This window comes from Mauremys mutica, chromosome 4, assembly GCF_020497125.1.
Source record: "Mauremys mutica isolate MM-2020 ecotype Southern chromosome 4, ASM2049712v1, whole genome shotgun sequence".
In the NCBI taxonomy this organism is placed as follows: Eukaryota; Metazoa; Chordata; order Testudines; family Geoemydidae; genus Mauremys; species Mauremys mutica.
Genome location: NC_059075.1, coordinates 148,438,537 through 148,457,338, shown reverse-complemented (window position 1 = coordinate 148,457,338; position 18,802 = coordinate 148,438,537). Strand labels below are relative to the sequence as shown.

The 18,802-nt window shown below is 55.9% G+C and overlaps 2 protein-coding genes across 3 annotated transcripts in view; both read left to right on the top strand.

Moving 5' to 3' along the window:
• Positions 1-1,496: 1,496 nt before the first annotated feature.
• Positions 1,497-9,246, top strand: LOC123368558 (glycine N-acyltransferase-like protein 3). 2 transcript variants are annotated; one of them, XM_045013426.1, is made up of 6 exons: positions 1,497-1,553; positions 2,075-2,204; positions 6,032-6,139; positions 6,465-6,591; positions 6,965-7,085; positions 8,529-9,246. In XM_045013426.1, the coding sequence occupies exons 2-6, from the start codon at positions 2,127-2,129 to the stop codon at positions 9,016-9,018; spliced, it is 924 nt and encodes a 307-aa protein (XP_044869361.1). In that variant the 5' UTR covers positions 1,497-1,553; positions 2,075-2,126; the 3' UTR covers positions 9,019-9,246. The 2 variants fall into 2 exon arrangements, with proteins under 2 accessions (XP_044869361.1, XP_044869362.1); XM_045013427.1 differs by lacking the exons at positions 1,497-1,553; positions 2,075-2,204 and having other exon boundaries at positions 6,040-6,139; positions 6,451-6,591.
• A 5,321-nt stretch (positions 9,247-14,567) lies between these two features.
• Positions 14,568-18,802, top strand: part of LOC123370220 (glycine N-acyltransferase-like protein 3) — a 327,798-nt gene continuing 323,563 nt past the window's right edge. Inside the window, exons 1-2 of the mRNA XM_045016563.1 lie at positions 14,568-14,630; positions 15,299-15,428. The gene's annotated coding sequence lies outside the window, so the exon portion shown is untranslated. The remainder of the gene's footprint in view (positions 14,631-15,298; positions 15,429-18,802) is intronic.

Here is an 18,802-nt window from a genome sequence, read left to right as displayed (position 1 = left end):
CAGCTACACAATTGACCCACTGAGAGAAGGCAGATACGCCTTGTAACTCAGCAAAGTATGCAGGAACTTGCCCAGGTGACTCCAGACTCCATTTTGCTGTAATTTTCCACTGTAAGAACAAAGACGTGTTCTTACACCTGGAAAAAACTGATGCCTCATCTCCATCTGGTCTTCAATCCTGCTTCTTACCTCTGGAGGGACTTTACTACAAACTGAAGCTCTGAACAAAGGACTGAATGACCCATCCCAGCAGGGGATGTACTCCAGAGACTTGATTTGAACCTGCAGTTTACTCCATCACTGCTACAAGGCTGAACTATGAACTTTGCCATTACTGTATGTAATTGATTCCATTTCATCAATTCTAGCTCTCGTCTCTATCTTTTTCCTTTTATGAATAAACCTTTAGATTTTAGATTCTAAAGGACTGGCAAGAGTGTGATTTGTGGGTAAGATCTGATTTGTATATTGACCTGGGTCTGGGGCTTGATTCTTTGGGATCGAGAGAACCTTTTTCCTTTATTGGAGTGTTGGTTTTCATAACCATTCATCCCCAGGACGAGTGGCACTGGTGGTGATACTGGGAAACTGGAGTGTCTAAGGGAATTGCTTGTGTGACTTGTGGTTAGCCAGTGGGGTAAGACCAAAGTCCTCTTTGTCTGGCTGGTTTGGTTTGCCTTAGAGGTGGAAACACCCCAGCCTTGGGCTGTAACTGCCCTGTTTTAAGTGATTTGTCCTGAATTGGCACTGTCAGTTGGGTCCTGCCAGAACTGCATCGTCACAGTGCTCGTCCAGCTTTTCTGAATAGTCCTGAACCATTTCTTTCTCCACAGAGGGCAGAAACACTTGGAAAACATTTGCAGCTGAGATTCAGGAGAGAGAGTCTCTACTGAAGGATGCTCCCTTGTGCTTTTTCCTCCCCTGTTGGAGATTCTTTTGTTTCCCTTCCTGCTTGATGACTCTGTTGCTTAAATGTAAATTAAGCAGAGCACCCCTTCCTTTCTTGAGACAGGCCTGTTTGCCAGCCTCAGGTTAGAGCACGTGTTAACACCATAAAGGGGAATCTTATCACTTTACATACATTGTTGTCACACACATATTTTATCAGGGCACTACTGACTGGCAAATTATACATTTACAGATAATACCTTGCAAGGTTGTACAAAGATTATTACAACAGTGGGTACGGTGTGAACACAAGGGTACATTCTGTCACAATCCCGTATCTTCCCTCTCTCAGTCCTTTGTTCACGAGGTGGGGACTTTTCTCAGCTTCCCTAAAATCCGTAAACCATGGGAACTTGCCTTGTCGCTCTGGCTTCCTTTCCCCAGAGCTCCCTCCACCTCTTTCCAGAGCAAAATCCCAATCAACTGTGCCGTGCGGCTGCAGGGATGTCACCGCCTCTGGGTTCCAGGACTGGCAGACTCTGTTAATGGTTCATTCGCTCGGGGATAAGAGGCTGGAGCAGCCCCGGAAGGAGAGAGAGCCAGGGACCTGGCAGCTCCACAGACACCCAGGAACTGCTCCTTCCCCTGGCACGGAGTCACCCCAGGTGAGTGGGACCGTAGCCCTGTGCGGGCAGCTCTGGCATCACATGGCCTTAGAGCAGCCTTCTTATTGTGGAGTATCTGGTGAGCACAGGGGCTGCACCCAGACTGGTGAGTTATTGTAGGGTGTCTTGTGAGCACAGGCGCTGGGCACAGACTAGTGAGCTATTGTAGGGTCTCTTGTGAGCACAGGGGCCATGCACAGACTGGTGAGCTATGCTAGTGTCTCTGGTGAGCACGGGCACCGTGCACAGACTGGTGAGTTATTGTAGGGTCTCTGGGAGCACAGGGGCTCCGCACACACTGGTAAGTTATTGTAGGGTCTCTGGTAAGCACAGGCGCTGCGCACAGACCGGTTAGGTAGTATAAGGTCTCTGGTGAACACACAGGGGGCTGCGCACAGACTGGTGAGCTGTTGTGGGGTCTACACAGTGTTTGCTATTTTGGCAGGGCTGGGAGCTGGCAGCTGGTCTCTGGGGTTGGGAGGAGACAGTCAGAGGGAACTGATGGGTCTCCTGCCCCACAGGTGTCCCTCGCATTGTCCTGCTGGAAGCGGTGAAGGCCCATCCCGGCCAGCGATGCTGATCCTGAGCTGTCCCTCCAAGCTGCGGCTGCTGGAGGGGATGCTACGGCGGGGCCTGCCTGACATGCTGCTGGTGACCAGGACTCGCCCGACCCACAGGGCTGAACCCTCCCACCCTCAGGCTGTGCAGAGAGCAGGGGAAAGTCCCTCGGAGTCCCCTGGGTGATGGGGCACAGATTGGGCTGGGGTGCAATCCCCTGGGTCGGGGGTACATGGAAGGCTGGCCCCTCCACCTGGTCAGGGGGCAGCAGTTTGGGGGGCAGACCCTTTCTCCAGGTCGGGGGGCAGCAGTTCAGAGGCCGGGCAGGCTCTCATAGATCCACAGGGGATGTGCTGTACCCCAGCCTGTCACCAGGCCCCTGGGAGCGACCCCTGGAGTGGGCCGGGGCCTGAGGCTGCACACAGCTCACAGGGGCAGGCCCGTGACCTCCACCACTGGGCCTTTGACACCAGCCCTCCCATCTTTCTCCGTGGCTCCCTGCCGCGAATGCAGCCGAGCCAGATGCCCGCAGGAGGCTTGGACCGGGCCCCTGCGGTGGGTGTTGGCAGAGACCCCGGCAGCCTTTGCAAAACACAGGAGCGGTTCAATGGTCCCCTGGTTACAGACTCCTCAGGTTAGCACAGGGAATCAAAGGTTAAGCCACAGCCCAGCCTGGCCAAGCCTGGGCAATGAGCCAGCCAAGACGTCGCGGGCCCCATGGCTGGCTCTGGCTCTGTCCCGTTGTTCTTAGGCCAAGGTGACAGCTGCTGAGACCCCCCAAAAGCCGGCTCTTACCTCGTATCCTGACCCCTCGTGGACGCTGTTCTTCAGCTGGGGGCCTCTCGGCTGCAGAGCTGTGAGGGGGGAATCTCGCTCGCTCGGTGTGAACGTCCACCCCAGCCACTGGGGTTCCATGGTCTCTCCAGACCCTCCTGGCGCGTGTGTAGTTTATTCCCTTGGTTAATGATGCTGGTCTCCAGCCAGGCTGTTACATGAGTCACAACCCGTCCCTCCCCTTCACACGCTGCACAGAGCAGTACAGGACGCAGAGGGAAACTGAGGCACACATGGGACTCAGAAAGATACTACAGAAAGCTTCTACTTTGTCACACAGGCCCTCTGCCCTGGGTTAGGGGTAGCAGCAGGAGGGCAGGCCCCTCCCTCAGGTTAGAGGTAGTCGGAGAGCCTCCCCCTGGGCCACCTCCTCACTCGCCCCCTGCCTCCGAAAGTCCATACCCAGCACCAATGCCTGCTGCTCACCCAGCGTAGCCGCCAGGACTTGCCCATTGAATCAGAGCACAAGCGGGCTCTGTGCCAGCCAATCTCAGTATGGGCAGGCTTTGCATAAGCCAATGAACATGTGGGCAGCTCCATGGCAGCCAATCACAGTGTAGGACAGCTGGGTGCCTGCAAATCATGGCTCTGACCACCACCACCTCCCAACCCCCAGTTCTGAAATTCCTCCTGGTCCTCGCCATGGCTCTGACTCCTTCCTCCTGCCCCAGCTACACCCTTGATAAAATGGGCATTTTTGTAATATTTGTATGAACCCTATGTGTGCCTCAGTTTCCCCGGGCTACCCAGTGGGGGAAGGAGATTGATTTTGCTCGCACTGCTAAGCGACACAGGCAGTTTGCTTTCAGTTAGTGCCAGGGGTGGGATACTGAATGTGCCAGTAGCAAAGCACAGTCCGTCAAAGGAAACAGCAAGAAAATGGTGTATAACCACCACCCTACGATCCACAGCACAAACCTGTGCATGGAGAAAGGGCGAAGCGTTGGGAAGTTCAACAGGACGCAGCTGATTGCAGGCTGGAGAAGGGTGACAGGACTCAGCAGCAGGTTCCAGACACAGGTGGGGTTTGATGAGGGTCCGAGAGTGACAGAAGCAGCAGCAGGGTTTCCTCACAACCTGGTTCCCCTCCAATGGATTTGAAGCGGTAGGAGTTAGCGTGGAAAGCAAAGGCGCTAGCAGACTGTGACAGAGAACCAGCTGGCTGTGAGAAGCAGCAAAAACGTGAAGAAATGCAGCAAAAGCTTGATCTGGAGATGTGGAGGGGCGAGAGAACCCATCAAGGGGTATGTGGGTAAATTGCCCAGGGATGCTGGATTCCGCAGGGAGCTGGATACCAAATTATCCGTTTAAGGAGGAGGAGGGGCTGTAGACACCAACCTCACTGCCTTTGAGAAGGGTTGTGATTTGAACCTGGCTGACTCTACAGACCGGCTCTGCTGTCTCACCCCCATACTCGGTCCCTCAAAGCCATAGAGCCGAACAGCCAGATGGACGGCGTTAATACTTGGGGCTGGGAACTGTTAAAAAAGGCTCCACTGTTTATGTTTGAGCTGACACCTGAGGTTTATCTAAAAGAGTTTTGGGATGTGCAAGAGACCCAGGCTGTGACCTAAATGGAAGCCACCTGCCTACTGGGAGAAGCCCTCCCGACGGCTCCGATCCCAGTGCGATCACAGGACTCGGGGGGGCTGGTAGTGATGGTTCTCCTGGACATCGGCTCTGAGCTCCTTCTCAGACTTTCTGTATCACCTTCAGACAAAATCCAGTCCCTGATCCTGCCCCAGCCAAGGGTTTGAACCGCAGGAGCCAGAGGCTCAGGCTGGAGGTGTCAGTGAAAAGGCAAAGAGCTGGGCCGGCAGGGAGCAGGGTTCCCCGCGTGCCTGTAACACTAAGGAAAGGCTGTTAAGCTCAGGACACCTGTCTGTCTGGAAGTAGACCCCTGTATTTGAGTGGGGCCGAGGAACATCCCCCACAATCTCCACATGGGACATGTCAGTCACACGGGCTCCGCAGAACTTCCCTGAGGCTGTGGCCAAGGGAGCCAGCTCGCAGCCTGCTCTCCCTGGGGAAACAGAGTCACAGCTGAACCTGGTGGGAGCTGAGACCCCAGCTGAGCATGGGCAGACACGGGCAGGGCATGGCCAAGCTTAAGACCTGGAATTGCAGCCTGCCAGCAGGGGGGTCCTGGCCTGGGGTGAGGGCAACAGGTTAACCCCAGGAGGGGAAATGGATTCCTGGTGTACACACAGCCCTGGGGTTGGGACACAACCAGGGTTGGGAAGCCCCCTGCATCACCAGACCCTGGGACACCAGCGCCCCAGAGACAAGACCAGCCTTGTGGTCGGACACACCTACACCCATCCCCCAAATGCTCAAGGGGTCACTCCCTACCCCCGCTGAGGGGTCAGGACACCCCAGGGAAATTTCCAGAGGCAGGTATAAATATGCAAGCAAGAATCAGGCTAGAGATAACGAGGTTTTTATAGGGGTGGGTGTCACCACCCTCTGAGGGAGGAATAAAGGGTCCTTAAGGAACTTGTTGAAATCAACTCAGATCCCCAAGGGGGCCAGAGAGACAAGGCAAGTGCTGCCGACTCCTGGATTTCCTGCCTCTCAGCCGGGAGGCTGAGCAGAGACCCCAGCTCGAGAGCACAGGACTGGGAGGTGGGGGGTGCTGGACAAAGATGGAGGCTCTCACCTGGAGTTGGCCAAGGAGGTCAGACAGAGACAGAGACAGCCTGGAAAGGGGCTTTCACTCCAGCTTGGCTGGGCCCCGGCTGACCACAATGAACACTGCTTTACCCCCAGTTCTCTCTGCTGACCTAAGGCCGCTCCGTGACTCATAAACTGGCCTGGCTTGACAATGCTGCCGAGTGTCACTGCAAACCCAGGCTGGGGTGTGGGAGCCCCTGAAAAGTGGCCAGGGCTCTCCAGGGGTCTGGCTCAGTGGGAGGCACCAGGCAGAGCTCGTGGGGTGGAGCAGGAGGGCTGGAGCAGGAAGAGTGGGGCCCCCTGGGCGGCTGGCACTTTGAGGGCTCCTCCAAGGGGCAGAGTAAAAGCTGGGGCCCAGCACCGATCCTGGGGAACCGGGACATCCCCAGACTCTGACCCCTGTGTCTTGGCAGGTCTACGGCACGGTGATGCATGTGAACCGCGGGAACCCGGCTGGCCAGGAGGTGCTGGTGGATTCATGGCCAGAGTTCAAAATGGTCCTCACCCGGCCACACAGAGAAGTGAGGCCTTTGCTGGGCCCCTCCCAACTGCCCCGCTGCCCTCCCCCACCTGACACCATCACTGCCCCGCTCCCCTCCCCCGCCTGACACCATCACTGCCCCGCTGCCCTCCCCGACTTCCTTGCCCCTTTCCCTGCTTGGTGTCATCTCTATCCCTCCCGCTCCTGGCTGCCCCACCTCCCCATAGCCTGTCTCCCCTTTCTGCTGCCCATTCTGCCCTAAGCCCCCTGGCTCTGTTCACAGGGCCCCTTCCCCCCGCCTCAATCTCTTACTTAGGGCTGGAGGCAGAGGCTGCGCTCACCCACAGGCAGTGTCCCCCCTGCAGGTGGCGCGGGACCCAAGTGATTATTTCACCAATTTGTACACGGCCTTTTACCGGGACGAGGGCGCCTGCCGGGCCCTGCTGGGGAACAGCCGCACCGTGGACTGGGGCCAGGCCTTCCAGATACAGGGTGAGCCCCTCCAGCCCTGCTCCATCCAGCACCTGCCACATGGGGGGCAGGACCGCTCCCCTCCCCCACAGGCCAATAGCCCTGAGGAGCTGGCCCAGGCCCCTCTCCCCACATAGGCGAACAGCCCTAAGGGGTCCACCTGAGTCCCTGCCCATCCCCCACAGGCCAATAGCCCCGAGGAGCTCGCCTGGGCCCCTTCTCCATCCAGACCCAGGATCCCGAATGCGCCAAGCTTGGGAACCCCCAGTTGGGTCATGCCGGCTCACAGTGGCCCTTGGCCCCTCCCTGCTGCTCTCCCCCACCAAGCTGGCCCCCCCACATCCATGGGCACCTTTCGGGGGCCCCTGCTGACAGCGCACGGCTGTCCCTGCAGGGCTGCAGGACGGGGTACATGAGACCATCAGGGACATCGCCAGGGCCAGGGGCCTTGAAATGGAGACGTATCCACACCGGCTACTACTGCACCCAGACCCGCCTGCCATGCCCCAGTACCGGTAGGTGCCCCCAGATATTGGGTGTGTGTGAGAGAATGGGGCAATGCACACAACCAGCCTGTGCTAGATGGAGGGGGGAGCGGGGCTGGGGGAAGGGAAAGACCCTGGGGTGCCAGGCCAGAGGTCTCCATTGCGCCCCAGATCAGGTGGCAATGAGTTCCCCAGGCTAACGGTGCTGGCAGAGTGAGGCCATCACCACAGCCCCACAGAGCCCCAGGCCTTGGGCACATGCTGCCAAGGATTTCCCATCCTGCTCCGGGGCAGGGCTGAGTCAGCCCTAGAGCTTCGCCGGGGGCAGGGGCAGCCCAGCCTGGCCAAGGAACCTCCTTGGCCCCAGGATGGGGAGAGCAGGGGGAGGGGCAGCCTGTAACCTTCCATATCCTGGGACGGGCAGCCAGGGGTCCTTGACCCCAGAGCCGTCCCCTCTGAGGGGAGGGGGCTCCAAGCACAGAGCCCCCTGGTCCCTCCTTCCCTGTCAGCGGGTAGGTCCCCGGGCAGGGGGTTCGCTGCCCACTGAGCCCTGGTGCTTTCATGTCAGGAGCTGAGCTTAGCCACGGCCCATCGGCAGCGATGGATCTGCTGGGGCTGGACTGGGCCCTGTCAGACAGCCCCTGTGCTGAGGCCGCGGGAGTGTGTCGATCCCCTCCCCCCCGGGGGTCACCTTCCCCCCATGTGCTGCCTCCTGGCTCGAACCCCTCCCCCCCCAGGGGTCGCCTTCCCCCCATGTGCTGCCTCCTGGCTCGATCCCCTTCCCACAGGGCTCCCTCTTCTCCCCCACCCCTCGTCTATCGCCCCTCAGCCTCACACCCCTTCTCCCTGTGCCAGGTCAGCCCCCTCCAGCCTCCCTCCCCTCCATGGGGGGCACTGGGGGAGGGTTATAGGTGCTATAGTCACCCAGGATTTGCCATAGCCTCCCCTCCCAGTGCAAAGGCCAAACGTTACGCAGCAGGAGGGGTGGCAATGCCATACCACGCCCCCCGTAGCACTCGGCTGCTGCTGGCAGCGGCGCTGCCTTCAGAGCTGGGTGGCACACCCCTCCCCCACAGGATACTTTCCATGCTCCCCCCCCCCCCAATTTTCTGTCCAGCCCATCTCAGCCCCACAACCGGGAAGAGGATGGCGCCGCCGGACCCTGCTCCCCTCCTATGCCATGTCATACCAGCTCAATCCCTGCTCCCCGGGCTCACTCCCTTGTACCAGATCGAGCCCCCGAGCCCCCGGCTCACTGCACCCTGCCCCCCCAAGCTGGGTCAATCTCCCCCTGGGCTCACACCTCCCATGTTGGGTCGCTCCCCACTCCCCTCCCCTAGACTTACCCCTTCCCCTGCCCATGCTGGATCTATTCCCCGCTCCCCGCGCTGACCCCCCCCCTCTTCCCAGGCCAATCCCTATCTGCTCACCCCACCCCACCCTGCATCTCATCCCTCCCGACCTGTCTTGCAGGCCTGACAGGGGGCTCAGGCTGGCCCCTGTGTCCCCCGCCCACGCCATGCTGCTCAACGACACCTGGAAGTTTGGGGGAAACAGCTGGAGCCTGCACTACCTGAGCCACCTGATCCGCCACTTCCCCAGTGCCTGCCTGCTGGACCCTGAGGGGACCCCCATCTCCTGGTGCCTCACCGACCCGCTGGCTGCCCTGACACACGGTTACACCCTCCCGGAGCATCGTGGCCAGCACCATGTGAGGCCCGTGGTGGGGACGCTGGCAGCACAGTTGCATGCCCGCAGTTTCCCTGTTTACACCCGGGTGCTGCCCCACAACGAGCCTTCGCTGCACACCCTGCAACGCCTCGGCTTCCGCATCCTGCCTGGGGTGTTCTACCAGCTGGTGGTGAGGCCCGGGTTCACCCAGTCCCAGCCAGCCAGTGCTCTGGACTCAGCCCAGGACCCTGCGCCCAGCTCTGGGGAACAGCCACACTCCACCAGCATGTAGCACTGGGGGAATAGAATCATAGAATATCAGGGTTGGAAGGGACCTCAGGAGGTCATCTAGTCCAACCCCCTGCTCAAAGCAGGACCAATTCCCAGTTTTTTACCCCAGTTCCCCAAATGGCCCCCTCAAGGATTGAACTCTCAACCCTGGGTTTAGCAGGCCAATGCTCAAACCACTGAGCTGGAGACGGTGACTCAGCCCAGGACCCTGCACCCAGCTCTAGGAAACAGCCACACACCCATAGCACATAGCATGGGGGGAGGGGAGGGGAGAGGAGGATAAGGGGACACGGCATAGGGTCCTGCGCCCAGCTCTGGGGGACAGCCACGCTCTGCCAGCACATAGCCCTGGGGGAGGGGAGGAGATGGGGACCTGGCCCAGCCATGCCCAGGGACCTACTGCTCTGCCACCCCCGAGAAGGAGACACACTGACCAGCCACCAGTGGAGCTCACTTGTCAGCCCTTGGAAAGCCAGGGCCTGGTAGAGGACACTACCTCATGCTCCATTATCCCCTGGAGCAGGGCAGAGGTTCAGTAGGGGGCACTCTCCATAGTCCAGAGGTTTGAGCTGGAAAGGGGCAAAATGGAGGTGTTTCTAGGGCCTTTTATAGCTTCTGCCATGTGGAGGGAAACCCATTGTTTCAAACAAAACCCTCAGCACAGCTAGTGGAAAATTACAGGCAAAAGATGGGGTTTGGAATGACATGGGCAAGTCACATGTCCAGGCATAACTTTGCTTAGTCACAGCAGGAAATCATTACCTATACCCCAGACAGCAAGTTTGCAGGACAGCCAGGGGTGAAAGTAACTTACAGGACTTACTGGTACTGCTGGAGTCCTGAGGGGAGCGTGGCCTCATCAGGAAGAGGCGGGGCCTCTCAAGATTTAAAGGCCCTGGGGCACCGGCTGTGGCTGGGAGCCCCAGGGCCTTTAAATCAACCCGGGGCTCCCAGCTGCAGAGGTAGCTGGGAGCACCGAGGGCTCCGGCCACCGTGGAGCCCCGAGCCCTTTAAATCCCGGCCCCAGCCCGGCTGCCAAAGCTGCGGGGGGGATTTAAAGGGCTCTGGGCTCCCTGCAGCCACGGGAGCTCCGAGCCCTTTAAATCCCGGCCCCAGCTCGGCTGCCGGAGCTGCAGGCGGGATTTAAAGGCTCTCTGGTGGGGAGCCCAGAGTCCTTTAAATCCCCGCCACGGAAGCTGGTGCGGTCCGGCACGGCGGTCTGGCTCTTGCAGGTATGCCATACCGGACCAGACCGGCTTACTTTCATCTCTAAGGGCAGCCCATTCAGTGTAGATGGTCTCCCATTGTCAATTAAGTGTTTCTTGATGAGCCACTTAATTTGAATAGTCCCTCCAAGATGTGCCGGCTAAATAGCTTGTGGGTGTTACCCCAGGAGCAAACAGTTGAAATCCAGGTATAGAGCCAATACTCATAACTTCCAATACAAAAACGATACGTGCATACAGATAGCATAAAATGTATCATAGTCTTGTAAAAGGGGTGAACATGGGGGTACAGTGTGTCACAGTGGTCCGCCTAGAGCTAAGAACTAGCTGTCAAGCCAGCTGACCATCATGGTTACTGCAAGATGTTTGTACGGGAAACAGTTTACAAGCTATGTAGAAGATTGGGTTGCACAACTGTTGAAGGGAGACGTGTCACTTGAGGCGAGGTGGGTCTCAGAGCTAACTCAATCAATCTTGAAAATCCTGAACATCCCTGGAGGCAGCACTTTGTTTACTGTCTGGGCCAAGTGGAGACCGGTGATCAGCGCAGGGAGCAGATGCCAGAACGCCAGGGATGGGAACCGCCCCTCTGGGAACTTGCCCCTTTTTACGAGGAGTTTGACCAGGTGCTGGGTGCTGTGCTGCAACCCCAGCACTTCACAATAGCCGCGCCAGTCTGCACAGTCACCTTCTCACCCCTGAATGCAGCACAGGGCCAGCGGGGAGCCAGCAAGCACTGGATGAGGCAGCCAAAGTGATTCTCGGGCTCACTGTGGTCTCAAAGGCAGCTTTGCTACTGGAGCAGCTGCAGCACATCCTGGGTCCCTACTCGGAAAGGCTTTCTGATGCCCCCCCCGCCCCCTGGAGGGGCTGCCCGCTGCGGAAGCAGCATCAGAAACACAAGAGGCAGAGGTTGCCCCTGAGCCTGGTCAGTGTCTCGTGGCACGTCTGTTATTAATCTAGGAATGGGAGGAATTAATTACTTGCTCTGGATTACTTAATAAGTAAAAAGTGATTTTATTACATATAAAAAGTGGGATTTAAGTGGTTCCAAGCAATAACAGACAGAACAAAGTAAGTTACCAAGCAAAATAAAACAAAACACACAGATTTAAGCCTAATGCAGTAGGAAACTAAATGCAGGTAAATCTCACCCTCAGAGATGTTCCAATAAGCTTCTTTGACAGACTAGACTCCTTCCTAGTCTGGGTCCAACAATCACTCACACCCCCATAGGTACTGTTGTTTTTTCCAGTTTCTTTCAAGCATCTCTTTGGGATGGAGAGGCTACCTCTTCAGCCAGCTGAGGACAAAATGGAGGGGCTTCCAGGGCCTTATATAGTCTTTCTCTTGTGCCACATCACGGCCACACAATGGGGTCTCTAGCCACCTGGGCAAGTCACCTGTCTATGAACGATTCAGCTTTTTGCAGGCCGACGCCATTGTTTACATGTTAGTTTGAACATTCCCAGGAAAGGTCAGATGGGGATTGGCGTCTCTCAAAGTCCATTGTTAGTTAAGTGCTCCAATTACTTGAATAGCCCCTTCACACTATGTTTATCAAATCTGCCTCACCTGCTTCCTACAGCAACGATCACGTCCCTCAATATACTGGCCATGCTCCTACTTATACAGCCCAAAATGCCGTTAGCCTTCTTGGAAACAAGGGCACATTGTCGACTCATATCCAGCTTCCCATCCACTGTAACCCCTCGGTCCTTTTCTGCAGAACTGCTGCCTCGCCACTCGGTCCCTAGTCAGTAGCAGTGCATGGGATTCTTCCATCCTAAGTGCAGGACTCTGCACTTGTCCCTGTTGAACCTCATCAGATTTCTTTTGGTCCAATCCTCTAATTTGTCTAGGTCCTTCTGTATCCTATCCCTACCCTCTAGCATATTTACCACTCCTCCCATTTTAGTGTCATCTGCAAACTTGCTGAGAGTACAATCCACGCCATCCTCCAGATCATTAATGAAGATATTGAACCAAACTAGCCCCAGGAACAACCCTTGGGGCACTCCGCTTCATACCGGCTATCAACTAGATATGGAGCCATTGATCACTACCCATTGAGCGTGATGATCTAATCAGATTTCTATCCACCTTATAGTCCATTCATCCAGCCTATACTTCTTTAACTTGAAGGCAAGAATACTGTGGGAGACTGTCCACTGCTTTCCCCTCATCCGCAGAGCTGGTTATCTCGTCATAGAAGGCAATTAGGTTAGTCAGGCATGATTTGCCCTTGGTGAATCCATGCTGACTGTTCTTGATCACTTTCTTCTCCTCAAAGTGCTTCAAAATTGATTCCTTAAGGACCTGCTCCATGATTTTTCCAGGGACTGAGGTAAGGCTGATGGCCTGTAATTCCCTGAATCCTCCTTCTTCCCTTTTTGAAAGATGGGCACTACATTAGCCTTTTTCCAGTCATCCGGGACCTCCCCCGATCACCATGAGTTTTCAAAGATAATGGCCAGTGGCTCTGCAATCACATCTCCCAACTCCTTTAGCAACCTCAGCTGCAGTGCATCCGCCCCCATGGACTTGTGCTTGTGACGTTATTGATATAATCTGGGACCATATAGAACATGGTTCCAAAGTCCTGTAGAGGCACCAAATCTTATGTAAAGGGGGTCACATAAGGTGTCTAAGACCAGGTTATGGGTTGCTGGTTATGATTATGCTGTCTGTATGAATGTATCACTTTTTAGTTGAAGTTACAAATATTGGCTCTATACTGTCTGTACTTCAAACTTATGCTGTGCTTCTGGGTGATGTCCCAGACAGGTTGGTGTTAGCTCTGCCTAGCCTGCTTGATGGCCCATTAAGGACCATCAGCTACACAATTGACCCACTGAGAGAAGGCAGATACGCCCTGTAACTCAGCAAAGTATGCAGGAACTTGCCCAGGTGACTCCAGACTCCATTTTGCTGTAATTTTCCACTGTAAGAACAAAGACGTGTTCTTACACCTGGAAAAAACTGATGCCTCATCTCCATCTGGTCTTCAATCCTGCTTCTTACCTCTGGAGGGACTTTACTACAAACTGAAGCTCTGAACAAAGGACTGAATGACCCATCCCAGCAGGGGATGTATCCAGAGACTTGATTTGAACCTGCAGTTTACTCCATCACTGCTACAAGGCTGAATTATGAACTTTGCCATTACTGTATGTAATTGATTCCATTTCATCAATTCTAGCTCTCGTCTCTATCTTTTTCCTTTTATGAATAAACCTTTAGATTTTAGATTCTAAAGGACTGGCAAGAGTGTGATTTGTGGGTAAGATCTGATTTGTATATTGACCTGGGTCTGGGGCTTGATTCTTTGGGATCGAGAGAACCTTTTTCCTTTATTGGAGTGTTGGTTTTCATAACCATTCATCCCCAGGACGAGTGGCACTGGTGGTGATACTGGGAAACTGGAGTGTCTAAGGGAATTGCTTGTGTGACTTGTGGTTAGCCAGTGGGGTAAGACCAAAGTCCTCTTTGTCTGGCTGGTTTGGTTTGCCTTAGAGGAGGAAACACCCCAGCCTTGGGCTGTAACTGCCCTGTTTTAAGTGATTTGTCCTGAATTGGCACTGTCAGTTGGGTCCTGCCAGAACTGCATCGTCACAGTGCTCGTCCAGCTTTTCTGAATAGTCCTGAACCATTTCTTTCTCCACAGAGGGCAGAAACACTTGGAAAACATTTGCAGCTGAGATTCAGGAGAGAGAGTCTGTACTGAAGGATGCTCCCTTGTGCTTTTTCCTCCCCTGTTGGAGATTCTTTTGTTTCCCTTCCTGCTTGATGACTCTGTTGCTTAAATGTAAATTAAGCAGAGCACCCCTTCCTTTCTTGAGACAGGCCTGTTTGCCAGCCTCAGGTTAGAGCACGTGTTAACACCATAAAGGGGAATCTTATCACTTTACATACATTGTTGTCACACACATATTTTATCAGGGCAATACTGACTGGCAAATTATACATTTACAAATAATACCTTGCAAGGTTGTACAAAGATTATTACAACAGTAGGTACGGTGTGAACACAAGGGTACATTCTGTCACAATCCCGTATCTTCCCTCTCTCAGTCCTTTGTTCACGAGGTGGGGACTTTTCTCAGCTTCCCTAAAATCCGTAAACCATGGGAACTTGCCTTGTCGCTCTGGCTTCCTTTCCCCAGAGCTCCCTCCATCTCTTCCCAGAGCAAAATCCCAATCAACTGTGCCGTGCGGCTGCAGGGATGTCACCGCCTCTGGGTTCCAGGACTGGCAGACTCTGTTAATGGTTCATTCGCTCGGGGATAAGAGGCTGGAGCAGCCCCGGAAGGAGAGAGAGCCAGGGACCTGGCAGCTCCACAGACACCCAGGAACTGCTCCTTCCCCTGGCACGGAGTCACCCCAGGTGAGTGGGACCGTAGCCCTGTGCGGGCAGCTCTGGCATCACATGGCCTTAGAGCAGCCTTCTTATTGTGGAGTATCTGGTGAGCACAGGGGCTGCACCCAGACTGGTGAGTTATTGTAGGGTGTCTTGTGAGCACAGGCGCTGGGCACAGACTAGTGAGCTATTGTAGGGTCTCTTGTGAGCACAGGGGCTGCACCCAGACTGGTGAGTTATTGTAGGGTGTCTTGTGAGCACAGGCGCTGGGCACAGACTAGTGAGTTATTGTAGGGTGACTGGTGAGCACAGGGGCTGCGCACAGACTGGTGACTTATGGTAGTGTCTCTGGGGAGCACGGGGGCCATGCACAGACTGGTGAGCTATGCTAGTGTCTCTGGTGAGCACGGGCACCGTGCACAGACTGGTGAGTTATTGTAAGGTCTCTGGGAGCACAGGGGCTGCGCACACACTGGTAAGTTATTGTAGGGTCTCTGGTAAGCACAGGCGCTGCGCACAGACCGGTTAGGTAGTATAAGGTCTCTGGTGAACACACAGGGGGCTGCGCACAGACTGGTGAGCTGTTGTGGGGTCTACACAGTGTTTGCTATTTTGGCAGGGCTGGGAGCTGGCAGCTGGTCTCTGGGGTTGGGAGGAGACAGTCAGAGGGAACTGATGGGTCTCCTGCCCCACAGGTGTCCCTCGCATTGTCCTGCTGGAAGCTGTGAAGGCCCATCCCGGCCAGCGATGCTGATACTGAGCTGTCCCTCCAAGCTGCGGCTGCTGGAGGGGATGCTACGGCGGGGCCTGCCTGACACGCTGCCGGTGACCAGGACTCGCCCGACCCACAGGGCCGAACCCTCCCACCCTCAGGCTGGGCAGAGAGCAGGGGAAAGTCCCTCGGAGTCCCCTGGGTGATGGGGCACAGATTGGGCTGAGGTGCAATCCCCTGGGTCGGGGGTACATGGAGGGCTGGCCCCTCCACCTGGTCAGGGGGTAGCAGTTTGGGGGGCAGACCCTTTCTCCAGGTCGGGGGGCAGCAGTTCAGGGGCCGGGCAGGCTCTCATAGATCCACAGGGGATGTGCGGTACCCCAGCCTGTCACCAGGGCCCTGGGAGCGACCCCTGGAGTGGGCCGGGGCCTGAGGCTGCACACAGCTCACAGGGGCAGCCCGTGACCTCCACCACTGGGCCTTTGACACCAGCCCTCCCATCTCTCTCCGTGGCTCCCTGCAGCGAATGCAGCTGAACCAGACGCCCGCAGGAGGCTTGGACCGGGCCCCTGCGGTGGGTGTTGGCAGAGACCCCGGCAGCCTTTGCAAAACACAGGAGCGGTTCATTAGTCCCCTGGCTACAGACTCCTCAGGTTAGCACAGGGAATCAAAGGTTAAGCCACAGCCCAGCCTGGCCAAGCCTGGGCAATGAGCCAGCCAAGACGTTATGGGCCCCATGGCTGGCTCAGGCTCTGTCCCGTTGTTCTTATGCCAAGGTGACAGCTGCTGAGACCCCCCCAAAAGCCGGCTCTTACCTCGTATCCTGACCCCTCATGGACGCTGTTCTTCAGCTGGGGGCCTCTCTGCTGCAGAGCCGTGAGGGGGGAACCTCACTCGCTCGGTGTGAACGTCCATCCCAGCCACTGGGGTTTCCATGGTCTCTCCAGACCCTCCTTGCACATGTGTAGAGATTATTCCCTTGGTTAATGATGCTGGTCTCCAGCCAGGCTGTTACATGAGTCACAACCCGTCCCTCCCCTTCACACGCTGCACAGAGCAGTACAGGACGCAGAGGGAAACTGAGGCACACATGGGACTCAGAAAGATACTACAGAAAGCTTCTACTTTGTCACACAGGCCCCCTGCCCTGGGTTAGGGGTAGCAGCAGGAGGGCAGGCCCCTCCCCCAGGGTAGAGGTAGTGGGGGGGCCTCCCCCTGGGCCACCTCCTCACTCGCCCCCTGCCTCCGAAAGTCCATACCCAGCACCAATGCCTGCTGCTCACCCAGCGTAGCCGCCAGGACCTGCCCATCCAATCAGAGCACAAGCGGGCTCTGTGCCAGCCAATCTCAGTATGGTCAGGCTTTGCATAAGCCAATGAACATGTGGGCAGCTCCATGGCAGCCAATCACAGTGTAGGACAGCTGGGTGCCTGCCAATCATGGCTCTGACCACCACCACCTCCCACCCGCCGGTTCTGAAATTCCTCCTGGTCCTCGCCATGGCTCTGACTCCTCCCTCCTCCCCCAGCTACACCCTTGATAAAATGGGCATTTTTGTAATATTTGTATGAACCCTATGTGTGCCTCAGTTTCCCCGGGCTACCCAGTGGGGGAAGGAGATTGATTTTGCTCGCACTGCTAAGCGACACAGGCAGTTTGCTTTCAGTTAGTGCCAGGGGTGGGATACTGAATGTGCCAGTAGCAAAGCACAGTCCGTCAAAGGAAACAGCAAGAAAATGGTGTATAACCACCACCCTACGATCCACATCACAAACCTGTGCATGGAGAAAGGGCGAAGCGTTGGGAAGTTCAACAGGACGCAGCTGATTGCAGGCTGGAGAAGGGTGACAGGACTCAGCAGCAGGTTCCAGACCCAGATGGGGTTTGATGAGGGTCCGAGAGTGACAGAAGCAGCAGCAGGGTTTCCTCACAACCTGGTTCCCCTCCAATGGATTTGAAGCGGTAGGAGTTAGCGTGGAAAGCAAAGGCGCTAGCAGACTGTGACAGAGAACCAGCTGGCTGTGAGAAGCAGCAAAAACGTGAAGAAATGCAGCAAAAGCTTGATCTGGAGATGTGGAGGGGCGAGAGAACCCATCAAGGGGTATGTGGGTAAATTGCCCAGGGATGCTGGATTCCGCAGGGAGCTGGATACCAAATTATCCGTTTAAGGAGGAGGAGGGGCTGTAGACACCAACCTCACTGCCTTTGAGAAGGGTTGTGATTTGAACCTGGCTGACTCTACAGACCGGCTCTGCTGTCTCACCCCCATACTCGGTCCCTCAAAGCCATAGAGCCGAACAGCCAGATGGACGGTGTTAATACTGGGGGCTGGAAACTGTTAAAAAAGGCTCCACTGCTTCTGTTTGAGCTGACACCTGAGGTTTATCTAAAAGAGTTTTGGGATGTGCAAGAGACCCAGGCTGTGACCTAAATGGAAGCCACCTGCCTACTGGGAGAAGCCCTCCCGACGGCTCCGATCCCAGTGCGATCACAGGACTCGGGGGGGCTGGTAGTGATGGTTCTCCTGGACATCGGCTCTGAGCTCCTTCTCAGACTTTCTGTATCACCTTCAGACACAATCCAGTCCCTGATCCTGCCCCAGCCAAGGGTTTGAACCGCAGGAGCCAGAGGCTCAGGCTGGAGGTGTCAGTGAAAAGGCAAAGAGCTGGGCCGGCAGGGAGCAGGGTTCCCCGCGTGCCTGTAACACTAAGGAAAGGCCGTTACACTCAGGACACCTGTCTGTCTGGAAGTAGACCCCTGTATTTGAGTGGGGCCGAGGAACATCCCCCACAATCTCCACATGGGACATGTCAGTCACACGGGCTCCGCAGAACTTCCCTGAGGCTGTGGCCAAGGGAGCCAGCTCGCAGCCTGCTCTCCCTGGGGAAACAGAGTCACAGCTGAACCTGATGGGAGCTGAGTCCCCAGCTGAGCATGGGCAGACACGGTCAGGGCAGGGACAAGCTTAAGACCTGGAATTGTAGCCTGCCAGCAGGGGGGTCCTGGCCTGGGGTGAGGGCAACAGGTTAACCCCAGGAGGGGAAATGGATTCCTGGTGTACACACAGCCCTGGGGTTGGGACACAACCAGCGTAGGGAAGCCCACTTTAACACCTTTAGTTAATTTGAATTAATTTTCCTTAGTGCTCCTGTGTAGACAAGCTTTTTGTGCAAGATGTGGCTTCTAAGTTTTCTTTATCTTGAGCTGCCCATCTAGTTGCTTTTATAACTGAGAAGCTCATTTGAACAGCAGGCTGGATGCCTGCCTGTCCAACCGGGCAAGTGGTTCCTTAACGTAATCTTGCTTTTCCTCAAATGCAGCCAGTATGTCCAGGCTGAGGACAGATATCCCTGTCCTGCAACCAGCTGCTGGTGTTTGGCAGTGAAGCTCAGATCTAGATATTTCTCTAACTTTCAGTTTCTCAAGGCTAGGCCAGCTCCGGCTAGTCTTAACTGTTGTCCTTCAGCCCTGCAAGGTGTCATTCTGG